The 23,097-nt window shown below is 38.4% G+C and overlaps 1 protein-coding gene across 4 annotated transcripts in view; it reads right to left on the bottom strand.

Moving 5' to 3' along the window:
• TRIM37 (tripartite motif containing 37) overlaps positions 1-23,097 on the bottom strand; it is a 178,125-nt gene that overhangs the window by 54,883 nt on the left and 100,145 nt on the right. For all 4 annotated transcript variants that reach the window (XM_035026727.1, XM_035026726.1, XM_035026729.1 and 1 more), the window contains 5 exons: positions 21,604-21,783; positions 17,155-17,269; positions 16,022-16,240; positions 14,622-14,758; positions 2,245-2,330 (listed from right to left, as the gene is read on the bottom strand). In XM_035026727.1, coding sequence (XP_034882618.1) covers positions 2,245-2,330; positions 14,622-14,758; positions 16,022-16,240; positions 17,155-17,269; positions 21,604-21,783 — 737 coding nt within the window. The remainder of the gene's footprint in view (positions 1-2,244; positions 2,331-14,621; positions 14,759-16,021; positions 16,241-17,154; positions 17,270-21,603; positions 21,784-23,097) is intronic.

The raw sequence follows: 23,097 nt of genomic DNA, 5'->3' as shown, positions 1-23,097 counted from the left end.
AAACCCAACTCATCCTGAACTCATGCTGTGGGAAACAGAATGGAAGGGAACAATAATGGATACAAGGAACCCAGATGGGAGGCTGTTTTTTTTGTTTTGTTTTGTTTTTTTAAAGATTTTATTTATTTATTTGACAGAGACAGCAAGAGCAGGAATACAAGCAGGGGGAGTGGGAGAGGGAGAAGCAGGCTTCCCGCTGAGCAGGGAGCCCGATGTGGGACTCGATCCCAGGACCCTGGGATTATGACCTGAGCCGAAGGCAGACGCTTAACGACTGAGCCACCCAGGCGCCCGGGAGGCTGTTTTGAAAGACAGTGGCCTAGACTAGGAATGGCAAAGGAATGGGAAGTAACAAATGAATTCATGCACTGTTTAGGAGGCAGAATCAACAGATTTGGGTAATGTATTAAAAGGCAGAGTCTGAGTGAGGGGAAAAGATGAAGATGTATAACACTATCAATCACTAAGATGATGAGCTATTACTGACAGGCAGGATGGCATACAAAGATAATGATTTCTGTTTGTAAGATGCTGAGTCTGATAACATCAAAACCTGACTGCTGGGGTGCCTGGGTGGCTCAGTCCTTAAGTGTCTGCCTTCGTCTTGGGTGATGATCTCAGGGTCCTGGGATGGAGCCCGCATTGGGCTCCCTGCTCAGTGGGAAGCCTGCTTCTCCCTCTCCCATTCCCCCTGCTTGTGTTCCCTCTCTTTCTGTGTCTCTCTCTGTCAAATAAAATCTTAAAAAAAACAAAAACAAAACCAAAAAACCAGACTGCTACATGGGTCTGGAAGTCATGAGAAAAATAAAGGCTAGAGATAGAACTTGGAGAGTAATCAGTATATAGATAGAATTGAAATACAGGCATAAATGAGATCACCTAGAATAAAGTGAGGAGTAGGAAGAGTACAAAGCATGGGTGGAAGTTGAAATGCTGAAGACTAATGTTTAAGAGGTGCTAAAACATGCTATAGAATATGCCAGTGTTTGTATCAAGGGCAACATCAATAAAGCAGAAGCAGTACAGAGCTAGCTTATAATTCTTCTAACCAAGATTAAACAGGTCCATGGGGCGCCTGGGTGGCTCAGGCGCTGGGTGTCTGCCTTTGGCTTGGGTCATGGTCCCAGGTCCTGGGATGGAGCCCCACATCGGGCTCCCTGCTCAGTGGGGAGCCTGCTTCTCCCTCTCCCACTCCCCACTGCCTGCTGCTCCCCCTACTTGTGCTTGCTCTGTCAAATAAATAAATCTTAAAAAACAAAACAACAACAAAAAATAGGTCCAAGAACACAAAAGAAACACACACTATTTGAGTCACTTCATCCCAAGAGGAGCAGGAGCAGTGTGGTCTGGCAAAAAAAAAAAACAAAAAACAACAAAAAACCAAAAAAGCAATACAAGAAAAAAATGATGTGAAGTTCTAGTCTGGCTCTACCAACAACTACTTATGAGACCTAGGCAATTAAATCCCAAGTTTGAGAGCTCAACTTATGCTCTCAAAAGGTCCTCTATGGGGCACCTGGGAGGCTCAGCTGGTTAAACAGCTGACTCTTGATTTCAGCTCAGGTCATGATCTCAGGATCATTGGGATTGGGCCGCACATCGAACTCTGTGATCAGCAGGAAGTCTGCTTGGGATTTTCTCCCTCTCCCTCTGCTCCCTCCCCCTGCACGAATATGCAAATACACTCTCAAATAAATAAATCTTTAAAAAAACAAAAGGTCCTTTGTAAGTCACATTCCATGAATCTATTCAGATTATTCTATAGTCAAATTAGATATACAAACAAGACTTATATATCCTAAAAGGATAGTGTATGATTGTAGAGAAGACCATGAGCTTTGGATTCAGACAAACCCAAAACTCTAATCCCTAAATTTAGTAAATTTCATTTACTAATTGTGAATGATAGCAAGGTGCTTAATTTCTCTACCAATTTGTATAGCTATAAAAAGCAGGCAATATTAAAATCTATCTCACAGAATGTTGTAAGTTAATGAGATAAGGTACACCTGAAGTGCTTTTGCCCAATGCCTGGTACATAAGAACACTTACCAAATGTTAGCTATTATTACTATTTCAAATACACTCTAAGATATGTGTACACACACACACACACACACACACACTATATAGCACTTCCAATACCACGGGCCATGTAGAGCAGTGGCTGCCATAAAATAAAATATGATACAGTCAGAGAAGAGGAAAGAGAAGATGCAAGCTGATGCATCTTGTCCTCTATACCTGGTGGTCCTGCAGCAGCTGCATCTTCCATAAGTTCTCCCTCTTCTAATTCCATGTTGTTGTATTCCACATCATTTTCTCCAGACCTAAGAATATACAAAATTCATCATTCCTACAGAGTAGGGACAATTAAAATTATTTGCCACACCTCAATGAATTTTATAACAGTAGTGCATAGCTTTCTGCTGTGAAATAAGATGGGATATATTTCTCAATACAAAAATGAGGAAAAGACTTTTGTCATTATCACATGTATGGGTAGTGTTCATGTTCAAACTACCTTTTAAAAATACTAAGGTTGGCAACATTTAATTTTTAAAATAGAAAATCTGAGAACCATTGTAAGCAGAAGAAATTATAGCTTCAAACACCACATTTTAAGGTTTAAAAAAAAAGAAAAAATGATCAAATTACTACATATGATTAAATATTATTTTCTTGGGGCACCTGGGTGGCTCAGTCAGTTAAGCGTCTACCTTTGGCTTAGGTCATAATCTCAGGGTCTTGGGATGGAGACCTGCATCAGGCTCCCTGCTCACTGGGGAGTCTGCTTCTCCTTCTCTCTCTGCCCTTCCCCCTGCTCATGCTCCCTCTCTATCTCAAATAAATAAAATCTTAAAATATTTTCTTAAAATGATATTTCAGAAAGAGGGCATTACCTCCTACCAAAGTTTTCAAAGTCTCTCCTATCAAAAAACACTATTACCTTCTTTTATTTTTAATTAAAAAAATTTTATTTACTTATTTAAGTAAGCTCTATGCCCAGTGTGGAGCTCGAACCCAAAACCCTGAGATCGAGTCACATGCTCTACCAACTGAGCCAACCAGGCAACCCACTATTACCTTGTTCCCAGCTTGGAACTCTGCAGACCTGCTCCATTGACACCAGTAAAAATTATTTTTAAAACAGTCATCAAGAAAATGTGCTAAAATCTGGTAAAAACAGTGAGTCTGAGGTACTTAAACAAGGACTACTTGCTCTTTCTTCCCCTCCCAATTCAGTGATACAGAAATTCCACTCTAGACTGGCACAGCCAAGAACATAGGCCTCCCAAAAGAAGGGCTTATTTCCAGGCGGGTAAAACATCAGGATTTCTCCTCCTGCCCCTAGCTAACAGATGCTGACACTAAGGTCAGGTAAATGTGATCAAGTAGGAGGATACCTTTCTTCCATCCAGACCCAAGGCTCCACCCTTGGGTGCAGCATACTGAGAATACTGGGGCCTGAATCAGTATGCCCCAATACACTCACAAATGGAGGTCCTAGGCATGAGAAGACAAGCTGAGAAGATCTCAGGGTACAGTTTCTAACTCCCCCACCCCCACTGGTTCAACTACTAAAACAGGAGAAATTAGCACACCTTTGTCCTCAGTCTAGCTTCAGAGTTCTGACTTAGATTTTCCCTGGAGGAGGAACCAGACTGAAAAACAGCCACAGAGAAATATACAGCATAAAAAAATACTCTCAAATGGAATCCCAAAAAAGATAAAAAGAATTACACATCATGGCAGAGTGGGATTTACCTCAGGAATGCAAAGTTGGTTTAAAATCCAAAAATGAGCTAACATGTCATGCTAATAAAGAAAAACTACACAATCATCTGAATAGATGCTGAGTTTAATATATTGTTTAGATGATAGATAGAAAGATAATTTGACAAAAATCCAACACACTTTTACAATAAAAGCATTCAACTAACCAGAAATAGAAGGGAACTTCCTCAACCAGATAAAGAGCATCTACAGAAAACCCACAGCTAACACCATACTTAATGGTGTAGTTTCCCTCTAAGATCAGGAACAAGACAAAGATGTCCACTCCTACCAGTTCTATTCAACATTCTACTGGACAGTCTAGCCAGTGAACTTAGAAAAGAAATAAAAAAGTATCCAGTAAGGGGGTGCCTGGATGGCTCAGTTGGTTAAGTGTCCAACTCTTGATTTCTACTCAGACCATAATCTCAGGGTTGTGGGACTGAGCCCCACATGGAGTTCCCTGCTCAGCACGGAGTATGCTTAAGATTCTCTCTCTCCCTCTCCCCCAACCCACATGCACACACGTGCTCTCTAAATAAATAAATCTTAAAAAAAAAAAAGCGGGGCGCCTGGGTGGCTCAGTTGGTTAAGCAACTGCCTTCGGCTCAGGTCATGATCCTGGAGTCCCGGGATCGAGTCCCGCATTGGGCTCCCTGCTCGGCGGGGAGTCTGCTTCTCCCTCTGACCCTCCACCTCTCATGTGCTCTCTCTCATTCTCTCTCTCTCAAATAAATAAATAAAATCTTAAAAAAAAAAAAAAGCATCCAGTAAGTAAAACTAAGTCTATTTACAGAAGCCATATTGTATACAGAAAAACTTTAAAAATTCACTAAAAAACAATTAGAACTAAAAAATGAATTGGCAAGGTTGCAGAACACAAAACTCAACTGAATTTCCACATACTTGCAAAGAACAATCCAAAAGGGAATTTCTAAAAAATTAATTAAAAATTAATAGTATAATAGTATAAAAATAATACTTAGGAATGATTTAACAAAAGAGGTGTTAAACATATACTCTGAAAAATACAAAACACTGTTGAAATATTAAAAACTTCCACTTGGCAAAAGATTCTTTAAGAAGAAAAAACAAGAGCACAGGAAAAGGAAGATAGTGGAGGAGTTGGAAGACCCTCAGTTTGCCTACCCCATGAATAAACTAGATTAACTATCAAATCATCCTCAGTATCCTAGAGCTCAACCTGAAGACTGGCAGAACAAAGTCCACAACCAAAGGTAGATTAGAGGTTACACAGAAAAAGGTAGTTGCAGTTTGGGAGAGAAATAGATCATGGTCTCTGTGATGGGGAGGGAGTAGCAGTTGTACAAAAGGGTGAGAAACAGACTATCACACAGGGGAGCCCACACAGGGAAGACATCCTCATAGCAATTGACTTAGAAAGTGAGGGGGGGTGCCTGGGTGGCTCCGTCATTAAGCATCTGCCTTAGGCTCAGGTCATGATCCCAGGGTCCTCGGACTGAGCCCTGCCTCAGACTCCCTGCTTCTCCCTCTGCCTGCTTGTGTGCTCTCTCTCTGTGTTAAATAAATAAAATCTTTAAAAAAAAAAAAAAGAAAGAAAGAAATTGAGAGGGGCCCAATTTTGTGAGTTCTTGCAACCAGTGGGCTTAAAGCCTAAAGTTCTAAAGGTCAGCAGGGTGGGAAGGGATAGAGCCCAGAGGGCATAGGGGCATTAGGGCTGCTCTTGGGAGAGAAGGCAGGCAAACAGCCCATGGACATACAGCACAGAAACAGTGAGGAACACAGTGGGGTGCACACAGTGGGGAAGTTATTTGCTCATCGAAGCGCCTGTCCCAGACAGGCAGCATTCACTGAGTGACCCCTCCAGGAAGAAAGAAACTGGCTGGTGTCATTTCCTTCTCCAGCCCCTCAGCATAAATAGAAAGCCACCTGTAGGAACCAGTACAGCACCAACACTCACCACCTAGCTTGCTTATATCAAGCCCCCTACCCTAGTGCTCCAGAAGAACCATCCTTCCCAGTTATGCTTCCCTCAGTCCCAGAAGACCAACCCAAAGCCCTGCCCACACCATGCCTCCCGACTGAGGAGTCTTGCCAGGCCTCAGTTCCAGTGGTGGTGGCAACAGGTCTCATTTCACAAGCGGATCAGAGCATACCTAGTTAAAACATGCCACATTCAGGCCAGGGACCAAACACTACCCACAAGAGACAAAGAAAGCATCTGCAGACAACTGGCCTGAAGGAAAGCATCCATGACACAACAGCAGAGTGGATGCACTACACAATGGAGACACTCGAAAGCACCAGGCCCTGGGGAACAGGGGACACCACAGTGCAGGGCACTATAGGACCTCTTCTTCATAAGGCCATTACCCTCAAGAACAGGAGACAAAGTTGACCTTCCTAACACAGAGAAACAGGCAGAGACATAGACAAAATGAGAAATAAGAGAGTGGAATTTGTCCTAAATGAAAGAACATGACACAGCCAGAGATCTAAGTGAAACAGATATAAGTAACATGCCTGCTGTAGAATTTAAAGCAATGATCATAAAAGTACACTCACTGGACTTGAGAAAAGAATGGAGGACATCAGTGAGACCATTAACACAGAGATAAGTAATAACAGCAGAGATAAAGGTCTCAGTAAATGAAATGAGAAACATTCCTGATGGAATCTGATGGAATGAATAGGCTGGAAGAAGCAGAAGAATGAATTAATGACCTAGAAGACAGAGTAACAGAAAGTAATCAAACTTAACAAAAGAGAAAAAATAATTATGCAAAACAAGAACAGAAACAGGGAACTCAGTGACTCCCTCAAACATAGTTACATTCGTATTACAGGAATCCTAGAACAACAACATAGAGAAAAGGGAGCAGAGAATTTATCTAAAGAAATAATAGCTAAAAACTCCCCTAATTGGGGGAAGAAATCAGATTTCCAGAACCAGGGGCACAGAGAACTCCCAACAAAATCAACAAAAACATATCCACACCAAGATATATTATAATTAAAATGGCAAAATACAGGGACACCTGGGTGGCTCAGTCGGTTAAACATCTGCCTTTGGCTCAGGTCATGATCCCACGGTCCTGGGATCCAGTTCTGCATCAGCATCCTTGCTCAGCGGGGAGCCTGCTTCTCCCTCTGCCTGCCGCTCCCCCTGTTCATGCTTTCTAGCTCTTTCTCTCTCTGACAAAATAAATAAATATTAAAAAAAATAAAATGGCAAAATACAGTAATAAAGAAAAAATATTAAAAGCAACAAGCCAAGGGTGTCTGGGTGGCTCAGTGAGTTGAGCACCTGACTCTGGATTTTGGCTCAGGTCATAATCTCATGGTGCTGGCATCCAGCCCCGTGTCAGGCTCCGGGCTCAGCGTGGAGTCTGCTGGAGATTCTCTCTCTCTCTCCCTCTGCCCCTCCTCCTGCTCACGCACTCACTTACTCTCTCTCAAATAAATAAATAAGTCTTAAAAAAAAAAAAAAAAGGCAGGAAGCCAAAAGAAGACACTGACATACAAAGGAAACCCCATAAGGCTATCAACAGATTTTTAAGCAGAAACTTTCCATGCCAGAAAGAAGTGGCAAGTATCTTCAAAGTGCTGAATGGGAAAAATATGCAACCAAGAATACTATATCCAGAATTCAGAATAGAAGGAGAGATAAAGAGTTTCCCAGACAAACAAAAACTAAAGGAGTTTATAACCAGTAAAGTAGCCCTGCAAGAAATATTAAAGGTAACTCTTTGAGTAAAAAGGAAAGACTGAAAGTGACAGTATGAAGTTAGAAAACACAAAAGCAGTAAAAATGAACATTTTGTAAAAAATCAGTCAAGGAACTCACAAAATAAAAGGACATAAATATGACACCATACACCTAAAACATGGGGAGAAGTAAAGAATGCCTTCAAACTTAAATGATCATGAACTTAATATACACTGCTATATGCAGAAGATGTTATATACAAACCTAACGGTAACCACAAATCAAAAACTGTTAATATGCAAAGAAAGAAATCCAAATATATCACTGAAGAAAACCAGAAAACCATGATAGACAAGATCAGAAAAAATCTTGAGAAACACAAGTAATAAAGTGGTAATAAAAATAGTATCTATCAATAACAACTTTGAATGTAAATGGACTTAACACTCCAATCAAATGACATAGGGTGACAGAATGGATAAAAAACAAGATCCATCTATATGCTGCCTACAAGGGATTCATTTTTTTTTAATTTTTTATTGTTATGTTAATCCCCATACATTACATCATTAGTTTTAGATGTAGTGTTCCATGATTCACTGTTTGTGCATAACACCCAGTGCTCCATGCAGAACGTGCCCTCTTTAATACCCATCACCAGGCTAACCCCTGCTCCCACGCCCTCCCCTCTAGAACCCTCAGTTTGTTTTTCAGAGTCCATTGTCTCTCATGGTTCGTACAAGGGACTCATTTTAACCTAAAGACACATGCATATTTTTTTTTAAAGATTTTATTTATTTATTTGAGAGAGAGAGAATGAGAGACAGAGAGCACATGAGAGGGGGAGGATCAGAGGGAGAAGCAGACTCCCCGCCGAGCAGGGAGCCTGATGCGGGACTCGATCCAGGGACTCCAGGATCATGACCTGAGCCGAAGGCAGTCGCTTAACCAACTGAGCCACCCAGGCGCCCCAAGACACCTGCATATTTGAAGTGCAGGGATGGAGGGGCACCTGGGTGATGCAGTTGGTTAAGTGTCCAACTCTTGGTTTCGGCTCAGGTCATGATCTCAGGGTTGTGAGATCAAGCCTCACATCAGGCTCTGCACTCAGCGCAGAGTCCCTTAAGACTCTCTCCAGGAGCGCCTGGGTGGCTCAGTTGGTTAAGCATCTGCCTTTGGCTCAAGTCATGATCTCGGGGTTCTGGGATAGAGCCCCATGTTGGGTTCCCTACTAAGTGGGAATCTGCTTCTCCCTCTCCCTCTGCCCCTCTCCCCTGGTCATGGTCTCTCTCTCTCTTTCTCTCAAATAAATATATAAAAATCTTAAAAAAACAAAACAAAACCCTCTCACTCCATCTCCCTCTGCCCCTTCCCCCTGCACCCACTCTCTCAAATAAATAAATAACTTTTTAAAGTGAAGGGACGGAGAAACGTTCATCATGTAAATGGATGTCAAAAGAAAACTAGAGTAGCAATACTTGTAGCAAACAAAATAAACTTTAAAACAAAGACTGTAGGGGCGCCTGGGTGGCTCAAATGGTTAAGCGTCTGACTCTTCATTTTGGCTCAGGTCATGATCTCAGGGTTAAGAGACAGAGCCCTGGGTTGAGACATTGAGCCCTGCGTCAGACTCTCTCTCTCTCCCTCTGCTCCCCCACCATCTCTCGCTCTTTCTCTCGATAAAAAACAAAACAAAAACTATAATAAGAGACAAAGAATGACACTATATAATAAAGGGGACAAGCCAACAAGCAGATATAACTATTATAAATATTTATGCACCCAACATAAGAGCACCTAAATACATGAAACAGTTAATAACAGAAATAAAGGAACTAACGGATAATAATACCAAGAGGACTTTAACACTCCACTTACATCAATGGACAAATCATCCAAACAGAAAATCAAGAAGGGGTGCCTGGGTGGCTCAGTCGTTAAGCATCTGCCTTCAGCTCAGGTCATGATCTCAGGGTCCTGGGATGGAGCCCTGCATCGGGCTCCCCGCTCAGTGGGAAGCCTGCTTCTCCCTCTCCCACTCCCCCTGCTTGTGTTCCCTCTCTCACTGTGTCTCTCTCTGTCAAATAAATAAATAAAATCTTAAAAAAAAAAAAAGAAAATCAACAAGGAAACAATGGCCTTGAATGACACACTGAACAAGAGGGATTTAAAAGAGATATTCCAAACATTCCATCCTAAAACAGAATACATATTCTTGTCAAGTGCACATGGAACATTCTCCAGAATAGATCACATACTAGACCACAAAACAAGCCTCAAAAAATTCCAAAGGATCAAAGTCATAGTAAGCATCTTTTCTGACCAGAACGCTATGAAACTTGAAGTCAACCAAAAGAAAAAATCTGGAAAGAGCACAAAGACATGGAGGTTAAAGAATATGCAACTAAACAATGAATGGATCAACAAGGAAATAAAAGAAGAAATTAAAAAGTTCATGGTAACAAATGAAAACACAACAGTTCAAAACCTCTGGGACACAGCAAAAGCGGTTCTAGGAAGAAGCTTATAGCAATATAGACCTATCTCAAGAAGCAAGGAAAATCTCAAATAAACCTAACCTTACACCTAAAGGAGCTACAAAAAGAACAAACAAAACCTAAAAAACCAGCAAAAGGAAGGAAATAATAAAGATTAAATTACATAGAAACTAAAAAACAGATCAGATCAATTAAATGAGCAGCTGATTCTTTAAATCAATAAAATTGATAAACCTCTAATCAGACTTATCAAGAAAACAAGAGAAAAAAACCCAAATAAATAAAATCACAAGGGGCACCTGGCTGGTTCAATCGGTAGTACATGCAACTCTTGATCCCAGAGTCGTGACTTCAAGCCCCACATTGGGTGTTGAGCCTACTTAAAATAAATACATACATACAACACATACATAAAATAAAATCACAAACAAGAGAAGAGAAATAACAATAAACAACACATAAAGACAATTGTAAAAGAATATTATGAAAAACCATATGCCAAAAAATTGAGCAACCAAGAAGAAATGGATACATTCCTAAAAATACATTACCTACCAAAACTGAAACAGAAAGAAACAGAAAATTTGAACATACTGATTATCAGCAAAGATACTGAATTGTAATAAAAAAAACTCCCAACAAACAAAAGTCCAGGACCAAATGGCTTCACAGGCGAATTATACCAAACATTTTAGAAAGTTAATACACCTATTCTCAAACTATTCCAAAAATAGAAAAGGAAGGATAGCTTCCAAATTCATTCTCTGAGGTCATCATTACCCTGATACCAAAACCAGATAAAGACACTACGAAAAAAGAGAACGACAGGGGGTGCCTGGGTGGCTCAGTCGGTTAAGCGTCTGACTCTAATGGTTTCAGCATCTATCTCTTGGTTTGAGCCCAGGTCATGATCTCAGTGATCCTGAGATGGAACTCCACGTCTGGCTCTGTACTCAACGGGGAGTTTGCCTGAAGATTCTCTCCCTGTGCCTCTCCCACCACTCAAAAGCATGCATTCTCTATAATAAAATAAATAAATCTTTAAAAAAAACATGAACACAGATGCAAAAATCCTCAACAAAATACTAGCAAACTGAATCCAACAATACATTAAAAAAATTATTCACCACAATCAAGTAGGATTTTTTTTTTTCTGGGTGCTATGTGACTCAATATTCACAAGTCAATCAATGTGATACATCACATCAATAAGAAAAAGGATAAGAAACACGACCATTTCAATAGACACAGAAAAAACATTGGACAAAGTACAACATCCATTCAAGATAAAAACCCCTCAAGAAAGTAGGTGTAGAGGGAACATACCTCAACATAATTAAGGCCATATCTGAAAAACCCACAGCTAACATCATGGGGGAAAAACTGAGAGCCCTTCCCCTAAGGTCAAGAACAAAACAAGGATACCCACTCTCACCACTATTATTCAACACAGTACTGGAAGCCCTAGCCACAGCAATCAGACAACAAAAAAATATAAAAGGCATCCAAACTGGTTTGGAGGAAGTAAAACTGTAACTATTTGCAAATGACATGACACTATACGCAGAAAAATCTTAAAAATTCCACCAAAAAACAATTAGAAGTAATGAATTCAATAAAGTTGAAGGACACAAAATTAATACAGAGAAATCTGCATTTCTATATGCTAATATTGAAGCAGCAGAAAGAGAAATTAAGAAAACAATTCCATTTTTGATTGCACCAAAAATAAGATACCTAGAAATAAACCTAACCAAAGAGGTGAAAGACCTGTACTCTGAAAACTATAAAACACTGATGAAGGAAAATGAAGATGACACAAAGAAATGGAAAGACGTTCCATGCTCATGGATTGGAAGAATACTGTTAAAATGTCTATACTACCCAAAGCAATCAAAATACCAACAGCATTTTTCACAGAACTAGAACAAAAAGTCCTAAAATTTGTATGGAGCCACAAAAGACCCCAAATAGCCAAAGCAATCTTGAAAAAGAAAGCAAAGCTGGAGGCATCACAATTCCAGACTTCAAATTATATTATAAAGTTGTAGTAATCAAAACAGTATGGTACTGCCATAAAAATAGACACATAGATCAATGGAACAGAATAGAAAACCCAGAAATAAACCCACAATTATATATATGGTCAATTAATCTCTGACAAAGCAGGAAAGAATATCTAATGGGAAAAAGTCTCTTCAACAAATGGTGCTGTTGGGAAAACTGGACGGCAACAAAAGAATGAAACTGGACCACCTTCTTACACCATACACAAAAATAAATTCAAAATGGATTAAAGACCTAAATATGAGACCTGAAACCATAAAAATCCTAGAAGAGAAGACAGACAGTAACTTCTTTGACATCAGCCAATGCAACCTTTTTTCTAGATAGGTCTCCTGAGGCAAGGGAAACAAAAGAAAAGATAAACTACTGGGACTACATCAAAATAAAAAGTTTCTGGAAGGAAACAACAAAGCAAACAATTAACAAAACTCGAAATAAGTCAATCAGAGAAAGACATGTATCATATGACCTCACTGATATGAGGAATTCTTAATCTCAGGAAACAAACTGAGGGCTGCTGGAGTGGTGGGGGGTGGGAGGGATGGGGTGACCAGGTGATAGACACTGAGGAGGGTATGTGCTATGGTGAGCGCTGTGAATTGTGTAAGACTGCTGAATCACAGACCTGTACCTCTGAAACAAATGATACATTATATGTTAAAAAAAAAAGAAGAAGAAGATAGCAGGAGGGGAAAAATGAAGAGGGGGAATCGGAGGGGGAGACGAACCATGAGAGACTATGGACTCTGAAAAACAAACTGAGGGTTCTAGAGGGGAGGGGGGTGGGGGGATGGGTTAGCCTGGTGATGGGGGAAAAAAAAAATCAACTGATGGAATGGGAGAAGATATTTGCAAATGACATATTGGATAAAGGGCTAGTATCCAGAATCCATAACGAATTCATCAAAATCAACATCCAAAACATAAATAATCTAAAAATGGGCAGAAGACATGAACACACATTTCTCCAAAGAAGACATACACATGGCCAAGAAACACATGAAAAGATGCTCAATATCAGTCATCATCAGGGAAATGAAAATCAAAACCACAATGAGACGTCACTTCACACCTGTCAGAATGGCTAAAATCAAAAACTCAAGAAACAACAGATGGTGAGGATGTAAGGAAAGGGAAATCCTCACGCACTGTTGGTGGGAATGCAAACTGGTGCAGCCACTGTGGAAAACAGTGTGGAGGTTCCTCAGAAAGTTAAAGGTAGAACTACCCTATGATCCAGCAATTGCACCACTGGTTATTTACCCAAAGAATACAAAAACATTAATTCAAAGGGATACACGCACCCCTATATTTATAGCAGCATTATTTACAACAGCCAAGATATAGAAGCAGCCCAAGTGTCCACTAATGGATGAATAAAGAAAATGTGGTATATATATATGTATACACACACACATACACACAATGGAATATTATTTAGCCATAAAAAGAATGAAATTTTGTAATTTCAAACAACATGGATGGAGGTAGAGAGAATAATGCTAGAACAGTCAGTAAGAAAGACAAATATAGGATTTCACTCATATGTTGAATTTAAGAAGAAAACAAATGAGGAAAGGTAAAAAAATGAAAGAGAGACAAACCAAGAAACAGACTCTTAACTACAGAGAACAAACTGATGTTTACCAGAGGGGAAGGGGATTGGGGGATGGGTGAAATAGGTAATGGGAGGGAGGGAGATATTTACAGTCTCAAATTATGTCCCCAAAGGATGTTTGTTAATTACAAAGTGAAAAATTAGTAATTTTAGAGTAGAGAAATCTGGCAGACATTAGTTTACCCAAGTAATCTAATCAATTGTAATGGGACAGTTAAAAGACATGTGCCCTCCTGCCACTCCCTCGGATGATCCTCTGAAAAGGCTCTATCATCACTTCTCTAGTACTCCTGCCTCAAGTGTGAAGAAACATTCAGAGGACTCCCAAATTGAGGGACTTGCTACAAAATAACTGCTCTTTCTGAGAAGTATCAAAGTCATAAAAAATTAAAAAAAAAAAAGGTTAAGTGACCCAGATTAAAGAAGATTAAAGAAATTTAACTAAAAGCAACATATGATACCCAATTGGATCCTAGACCAGACAAAGGAAATCAATGGCAAATTTTTAAATGGTCATAGATTACAGTATTATATCAATGTTAATCCTGATTTTGATAACTATATTGTAGTTACATAAGAAACACAGTTGTTTTTAGGAAGTACACAATGAAAAGTATATTCACCTAATCGTGAAATTCTCAGACAAAAAAAAGTAGGAACACAAAATACTAACACCTGGGGAATGAATCTGGGCAAAGGGAATATGGGAACTGTTATTTAATATTTTTGTGACTTTTCTTAAATATGAAATAATTGCAAAATTAAAAATAAAATGAAAAACTAAATCTCATTTTGGAACCCAGAGATGAGAGGGAAGAAACTAATGGTCTTTCCTTCAAGCTCTCTCTTTATAGGAGATACTTTATAGCAAGTAAAAACGCTGAATATCCCCACTTTTAGGCCTAATTAACACGCTTCTATTACTTCCCACTTAGATGCTTCATAGGGGTAGTTAATGTGAGACACTCACATAGTTTCTTCGTCAATGTCATTTTCTTCTGTGTTACTTGTTGCTGTGGAGCTGGCAGAGGAACTGCTGCCATCAAGGTGATTCACTTCATCTTCCCCAACAAGATCCAGATCCAGATCTCCATCTGAAAGTTCATGCTAGATCAAGGCAAAGAAACAAGACTTCTATCTCAAATGTTTTTACTTAGGTGATCATCTGATCCAGCTGATGGACCAAGCACCAAAGAAGAATGTAATCCTCAGAATTCTCTGCTCCTGTGCAGAGGCAGCTGAGCCCTTTAGAGAAAAATCACACAACCACATCTGGTTCCACTAATAACTTACTGCTACCATTTTTAGCTGGGCCTTCAATGTCTCTGGAAATGCTTCATATATTCCATGTCAGCTGCCAATAAGGCTCTTCACAGGGTAACACTTCAAACCATCACTCCTCTAGTCCTACCTAACCTCTAATATCCCCAAGGACATCATAAAACTATCACTTATCTGCACAGAAAAACACACTGGTTATTAGTAAATACCCCCGAATTTTAGTGCCCTACCTGCAAACCCCACCGTTCCTTTAATTCATCCTATCAGAGGTTAACTGCTTCACCTGAGTGCTCCACTCCAACCACTCTTATCTCCTTAAATAGTTTGTCTTGTCAGTACCTTAACCTCACCTCTCTCTGCACTGGCTCCTTCATTTTAACACATACTTGAAGTCTCCCATCTTAAAAATAACAATTACAAACAAAACAAAACAAAAAACACCATGTCTCTGCATCACTGTATTACTTTAAATAATAATAATCACTTCTTGAATTCTCATTCTGGTTGTGGTTTAGCTGGGATAAAACCTAGCTGTCTCCCAAATCCTAAATCATTCTACCTACATACACAAAAAAACTTTACTAGTTTTAGTGAATGGAAATAGAATACATTTTATAATTCCACAATTTATATAGTTTCCAGAATGTACATCCTTTTACTTTGTAGAATGTACAGTTTTCTAAGAAATTAATTTTAGAACCTTGCAACACTTTGATTCAACAACTTCTAATATTTACAGAAGAGCATACACTAGTCATGAAAATAAATGGATGAGACTTTTAGTACATTGATACATAGAGTATACATAGAGGACACTATATACTCTATATTGGAAACCATAATCTTATTTTCTCTTATAAAACACAAAATGAATCTAAAACAAGTCTAATTATTACATAATTTTTTTAACTTAAGATTTATTTTGAGAGAGAGAGCGAGCATGAGAGTGGGGGGAGGGAGAGAAGGAGAGGATAAAGAGAATATCAAGCAGACTCCCCTGAGCATAGGACCCAACGTGGGGAAATCATGACCTGAGCCGAAATCAAGAGTCAGACGCTTAACTAACTGAGCCACCCAGGCGCCCCTTACATGATAATCTTCATTCTGAATCTTCTCTTCCTCTTCTTCATCCTCTTTGACCTCTCGTATAGAAGCTGTAGTAGGACCATCCTGAAGAAGCATATCCGTGCATGACACAGACTTCTTAGCACGTGTCTCAGGAGTGTCATCATTTTGGGGGCTAAGATGATTATCTGGTGGTGACAAATCTCTTGATTTCTGAGTTCGAGACAACTCAATAGTAAGTCTCTTTTAAAACAATAACAGCACAAATAAACATGAGTCAAAAGCAGTGCTTCACTGGTACAGTGAAAAATATTTTAAGTAAAAAAATATATCCAGATGTTTTAAAACCATTTTTCAAACCATCTCTCTCACTCCCTCCTGGTTTTGCTTATGGAAAAATCTATGGCAAAAAAAAACTTGCCCCCTTTATTCTCATTCTTCTTCTCATATCCAGCCTAAGCTACCCAAACAATTAGCAAACTGTACAGTAAATACAAGTAGTTTTAAATAGTATACTTATCATGAAAATCTCTCCAAGTATGTATGCATTCATACTTTCCTCCCTCATCTATTGACCCATTCTCAGCACTTCCATCCTTGCACTCCACCTCAATTTCCACTGGCAGAAAGAAATATGCCTTATATAACTTAGTTTACCACTCTAAGATAAAAATTCCTTAACTGATCCTCCCCAGGGCTCAATTCAGCAATAGTGAAAATTCAAGATGGGGTAATTTTCAATTACTCTATAGCTTAGACTCCTTTAAATTCAAGATAGCATGGAAAAGAGAAATACTCAAATCACTGAGAGAAACACAGAGTTTACCTCAAATGAGAGCAGCACTGTCCAATAGAGCTTTATACAATGATAAAAATGTTCTATATCTGCAATGCCCAACACAAGCACTTGAAATGTGGCTAGTGCAACTAAAGAACTGAATTTTTAATTTTAATTAAGTTCACACAGCCACACGTGGCTAGTGGCTAATGAACCAAGAGTACAAAATTAGAGGCTCAAAGGTGGTACATAGATGGAGAATAAGGTAATTGGACTTTTCTACAAAATTACAAAAGAGGAATATCCAAAATCTAATTACAAATATAACAGGCCAGTAAGACTATGAATATGAAACACTAAACCGTATTTTTTTGCTTACCTCTTTAAGGTTATTTATTTGTTGGATATAGCTAGTTTGTGCAGCTTCCAATTGAGTAATATACCAGTGCTGGTCCCGGCATTTTTGAAAGAAAGTTGGTGAACGAACCTGAAATCTTAAAAAAAGAGCTGCACATGAAACATGATCCAAACAGTAAAATATTATCAACTCAGCCTTGAATCTGTAACTATAAATTCTATAATTTTAAGTTTATTTGATTACATTACAAGGCTAAAATTAAAAATGAACTCGGGGCTGTTGGTATTAACCATTTACACATATAGTTTACAAATTATAATGACATAACATTCTGAAAACTTATCTTCAGGTCAGTTGTCTAAACACAAACTATACTTTTCTATAGAAATAACATTACACATCATGGTTAAACTCCCAAACTACTAAAGCATATTTATTATAATAATCTAGATCAAATACCATGTTGATCACGAGTTGGGAAGAAGACCATGCCATGCAGGAAAGAGGAAGCTAATGCTTTCTTCCCCCCTTTCTTGCTTAGGTCAGACCCTACAAAAATAGGCAAAGTTTGTTTTAGACACTGCTCTTTTTCTTTCCCGCTTTCATCTCATGTTCCCATATTTCTTACTCCCCAATAAAAAAAAAAACAAAAAAAACAAAAAAACTCCCTTAAAGGGTCAACTACCTGGGACTGCTTTACTGTCCCCCAACAGAGTTGCATACTCTAAATAACCTATATTCCCAACCCCTCCAGATGGCAGCTTAAAATCAGTTCTCCATACATCACAATATGGCATGTTTCAGCATGGGTTAGGGAAAAAAACCAAGTATATTAAAGGATTTTAATGGATAAATGATAGGATCTCAATCTATTCAGAGTTATCTGTACTTTTATTTATTTATTTTTTTTGGTGGGCAGCAAAGCAAGGTTTATTGAGCAATAGCAAAGTGATAGTACAAAGCTCCCAAGGAGAGAGGGGACCTGAAGGGGTTGCCCTATCTGTACTTTTAAAACCCTAATACTTACTAATGCAAAAAATCTCTACCTATTTTTAGATAAGCGAACTTGAGTTTATTCATAGTGAAAAAAAAATCTATAGCAATATGTAAAGAGGTTTCTAAAGAATGGAAGAGTCCCAAGAGGCAAGACTAACTTGGAAGCCTACAAATCATCCTTCAAGTCTTGCCACCGTTAGGTTAAATATCATTCTATTTTTCTGTAGGATTTTACAACTAGTATAGGAATCTACTGACCATCTAGTTATCTGCAGCAGATAACGATTTTCAGGCAAAGATACTTATGCTTTAGAGGATAGAGATTATTCACTCAACCACTATCCTAAGTGGATACTGCCCAGTCAGTATACATCAGTAAGACTTTCAAAAGGACATTATTATCTTTGAATAACTAATGAGCTATAGTCAATTATGAACATTACTGTTAGTTAGTATCTGTGTCATTAAAACAAAAGCAAACATCAGGTAAAATTCCTTAACTTCCTCATTTAACAAAAGGAGAATAAAATACATACTTATTCATATGTAGTTATAGAAAAACCTTAAGTAACTTTCTTTTTTTTTTTATAAAGTATGTTCCACACCCAGTGTGGAGCCCAACTCGGGCTTAACTCATGACCCTGAGATCGAGACTTAAGCTGAAATCAAGAGTTGGACACTTAAGGGGCACCTGGGTGGCTCAGTTGTTAAGCGTCTGCCTTCGGCTCAGGTCATAATCCCAGGGTCCTGGGATCGAGCCCTGCATTGGGCTCCCTGCTCAGTGGGAAGCCTGCTTCTCCCTCTCCCACTCCCCCTGCTTGTGTTCCCTCTCTCGCTGCGTCTCTTTCAAATAAATAAATAAAAATCTAAAAAAAAGTCAGGACACTTAACTGAGCCACCCAGGTGCCTTTTAAGTAACTTTCTAATAAGTACCTATAAAATTCCATCAGAATCTTAAATTGAGGCTTAAATTTTCAGCAATCTCTCATTACATAAGTATTATGAGTAATAAGACAATTCAAAGCCTCCTCTCCACAAATCCTACAGCAATTTATTTTCTACTGCTATTACAGCACTATCTTGTAAAATGTATTGTTTTTTTTTTTTTTTTTAAGATTTTATTTATTTATTCATGAGAGACAGAGAGAGGCAGAGGGAGAAGCAGGCTCCCAAGGAGCAGAGAGCCCGATGCGGGACTCGATCCCAGGACCCTGGGATCATGACCTGAGCCGAAGGCAGACGCTTAACCATCTGAGCCACCCAGGCGCCCAAATGTATTGTTTTTATCTGCCCATTTCATCTTGAGTTTCCTGAGAACAAAACCAATGTCTTACTCTTTCTTAATATTAACCCAGTGCCAGGCACAGACTCAGTAAATGTTGCTGAATAAATGATAATAATATTAACATCAAAATAGGGATCTGTTCCTGTCCTAATATTCAAGTCTACCAGGAAAAGCTTTGTTATAAATAGGGCTGGCTTAAATAGAGACTAGAAGTTTGGCTACACTGAATTAAAAAACGGCAACTCTATTGCACAGATTACCACCAAAAGATTCAACATGAATATGACTCCAATAAGGAGAAGACTAAGGCTTTTGCAGGTTGTTCAAAGTGACGGTTGAATAATTTTGCAATCCTCTCTATGGTTAAAGTGTGGAATAGCAACAAATTATTTCTTTTGGCAAATAATTTTTAAAAATACAAAAACCCTGAAAGGTTATAAAATTATAAAATGGGAGTTAAAATAATTCCCCAAAAGATGACAAACACATGAATCTTTTTTTCTACATTGAAAATGCAATAATCTTTCTCACTTCTTTATTCTCCCAGAAAGATTATGAAGAACACATACTAATAAAGTTTAATATAACAATAACTCATACAACACCCTCCAGAACAAAGAGCTCAGAATAAGAGAAAATTTTTTTTTTAGATTTTTATCTATTTGTAAGAGAGAGAGAGAGGCAGACAGAGGAAGAAGCAGGCTCCCCACTGAGAGAGGAGCCTGATGCGGAACTGGATCCCAACACCCTGGGATCATGACCTGAGCCGAAGGCAGCCGCTTAACTGACTGAGCCACCCAGGCGTCCCAGAATAAGAGAAATTTAAGAGTGTATCAAATCACTTCCAAGGAAAATAGCTTTGAAAATTGTTTTGATGGAAACTTTTTTTTTTTTAAAGATTTATTTATTTATCTAAAAGAGCCAGAATGAGAGAGAGAGTACATGAGAGGGGAGAGGGTCCGAGGGAGAAGCAGACTCCCCGCCGAGCAGGGAGCCTGATGCGGGACTCGATCCCAGGACTCCAGGATCATGACCTGAGCTGAAGGCAGTTGCTTAACCAACTGAGCCACCCAGGCGTCCCAGAATAAGAGAAATTTAAGAGTGTATCAAATCACTTCCAAGGGAAATAGCTTTGAAAACTGTTTTGATGGAAACTTCTTAAACTGCTAAACACTATTCAAAACATAATTGGATCTACTTTAATACTCAAGTTCTCATTTTCATCATCAAATTAAAACCATGTAATGATGCTCCAAAATGTCTGACTTGTAAAGGGTACAACGTTAAACAGGGCCGTTGTGGTTTTATAGTTAGCATTTACGTTGTCCTTTCTTGCAAATAACACCCCAACTACTATCACTTAGTTTGTTTTCATCAGTTTCCATCTCTATTCCCTTACTTTTAAATTGCTGTTATCTAGAAGAAACTGAAAATTATTTTGAGTTTAAGATTGTAAAACCAGTCACCCAAATATACAATGTCAAGTGAAAAAAATAAGCACTCGATCCCTATTTTTGTATTTCCAAATGGTGAGGTTACTAGAAGTTCACTAAATAAATAAATGGAACATTATTTATTGGAAGTAGTAGTTTCCTTTTTATGGAATTACTAACTAGATGTCAAACGCATTTCTAAGTTATATTACTCACTACACAGGGCTCCTGAAATGAAATAGTTAAAAACATAATAAGATTATAGTTAGTATAAATTTCAACATTCATCTCTGTTAAATGAATAAACTACTTTTTTGAGAGCGAGCGAGAACATGTGCACATGTGTCAGTAGTGGGGGAGGGGCAGAGGGAGAGCGAGAGAACCCTAAGCAGGATCCAGGCTGGGCGGGCCTTGATCTCACAACCCTCAGATCGTGACCTGAGCTAAAATCAAGAGTCAGACGCTTGGGACGCCTGGGTGGCTCAGTCAGTTAAGCGGCTGCCTTCGGCCCAGGTCATGATCCCAGGGTCCTGGGATTGAGTCCCACATCAGGCTCCTTGCTCAGCAGGGAACCTGCTTCTCCCTCTCTCTCCGTCTGCTTGTGCTCTGTCAAATAAATAAAATCTAAAAAAAAAAAAGTCAGACACTTAACCCACTGAGCCACCCAAGCACCCCAAATAAATAAACTCTAAAATAAAGTTCTGATAACATTATTCCCCCATGATAAAAACAACACTAGCAAATGTTTCTTATTACCTTAAAATCACTGTATCATTTTGTCGATTCAAGTATCCTTCATTTGCAAGTAAATCCAAACGGAAAAATCTATTATAGCCCCAGCATTCTCCAACTTCAAAGTCAGATGCAAATTCTCGAATGATATTTTTGGTAGGATCATTGCAGGACTGATGAACCATCTCTACACGATACTCATATCTAAAATTGAAAAACAAACTATTAACACAGAGTTAATAAACAAGAAGACAGACATATCAAAACATTAAGTAGGTCATTAAGTTATTATCTGAGAAGAAACTTATCGATATATACAAGTTACTTTTCTTTCAGAAATAACTATCATTTATAAAGACACCAGTTTTGTAAATGGGCTACCACAACATGATTGGCACTAGGTCCTTTTTTCCTCTTAAAAATGTTTACCAATATAGCAGGTATAAAGCAGCACCTCAAAAAATAAACTCTGTATAAAACAGTACTTTCAAAGTTACTTTTGTTTTAGCGAAGCTACATATTTTTCCACATATTCATTACCTATATATCCTCACATATAAATATCCTGCCATTTCCACTGAGGTTCACCTCCATGCAATTATAAAGTAAATAATAAATTTTTAAAAACTATATTATTCCAATTCAAGTTTGAATAAATTGTGTTCAGAAATTCAAGCCTACAAAATTTTCTAACTGAAAATAAGTATACATTGAGAAATCCAATATACTCAGATTTCCATAACTTACATTACATAAAACTCCAAAGTCTTCTTACTAAGAAAGTACTTTTAATTAAGACAGAAAAATGAAAAAATAAAGATAACCAGAAGGAACAATCAACAGTAGCCATAAAGTTTCCCTTTTTAGTGGAGATACACTTTAAAGGAAAAACACAATAGCTTACAACCTGCTATTTCTGCTGGCAAAATTAAGGGAAAAAAACTGCAGCTCCTTACCTACAAATATCAGATGTGAAAATTTCTTTAAGTACTGTCAAAATGATTTTTATATTAGCATCACTCACAATACATTATCAAGATTGATAGCACAAAGAACTAACCAATACATAAGTTGTGGTATTTTGTCCGCTTCTAAGGAAGTCATGACTCTAGCTCTGTAGTATAAAAGGTACCATTAAATGTCCAGAAATAAACACAAATATCCATGCACAATTGTTTTTGACAAGGGTGCCAAGATCATTCAATGGGGAAGAAAAAGTCTCTTCAACAAAAATGATGCTGAGAAAACTGGATAGCCACATGCAAAAGAATGAAGCTGGACCCTTAACTAATTCCATATACAAAAATTAACTCAAAATGGATAAATGACCTAAATATAAGGGCTTAAAACTATAAAACTCTCAGAAGAAAACACAGGATTCTTCACGAATTGACTGAATTTGGCAATGCATTTGTAGATTTGATTCCAAAAGTATGAGCAACAAAAGGAAAAAAGATAACTTGAACTTCATAAAAATTTAAAACACTGTACATCAAAGGACATAATCAAGAAAGTGAA

The sequence above is a fragment of the Mirounga leonina genome, unplaced genomic scaffold (assembly GCF_011800145.1).
Source record: "Mirounga leonina isolate KUSES-001 unplaced genomic scaffold, KU_Mleo_1.0 Mir_200, whole genome shotgun sequence".
Taxonomy (NCBI): domain Eukaryota; kingdom Metazoa; phylum Chordata; class Mammalia; order Carnivora; family Phocidae; genus Mirounga; species Mirounga leonina.
Note: the sequence above shows the minus strand (reverse complement) of the source record. Positions and strands in the feature narration are given on the sequence as shown.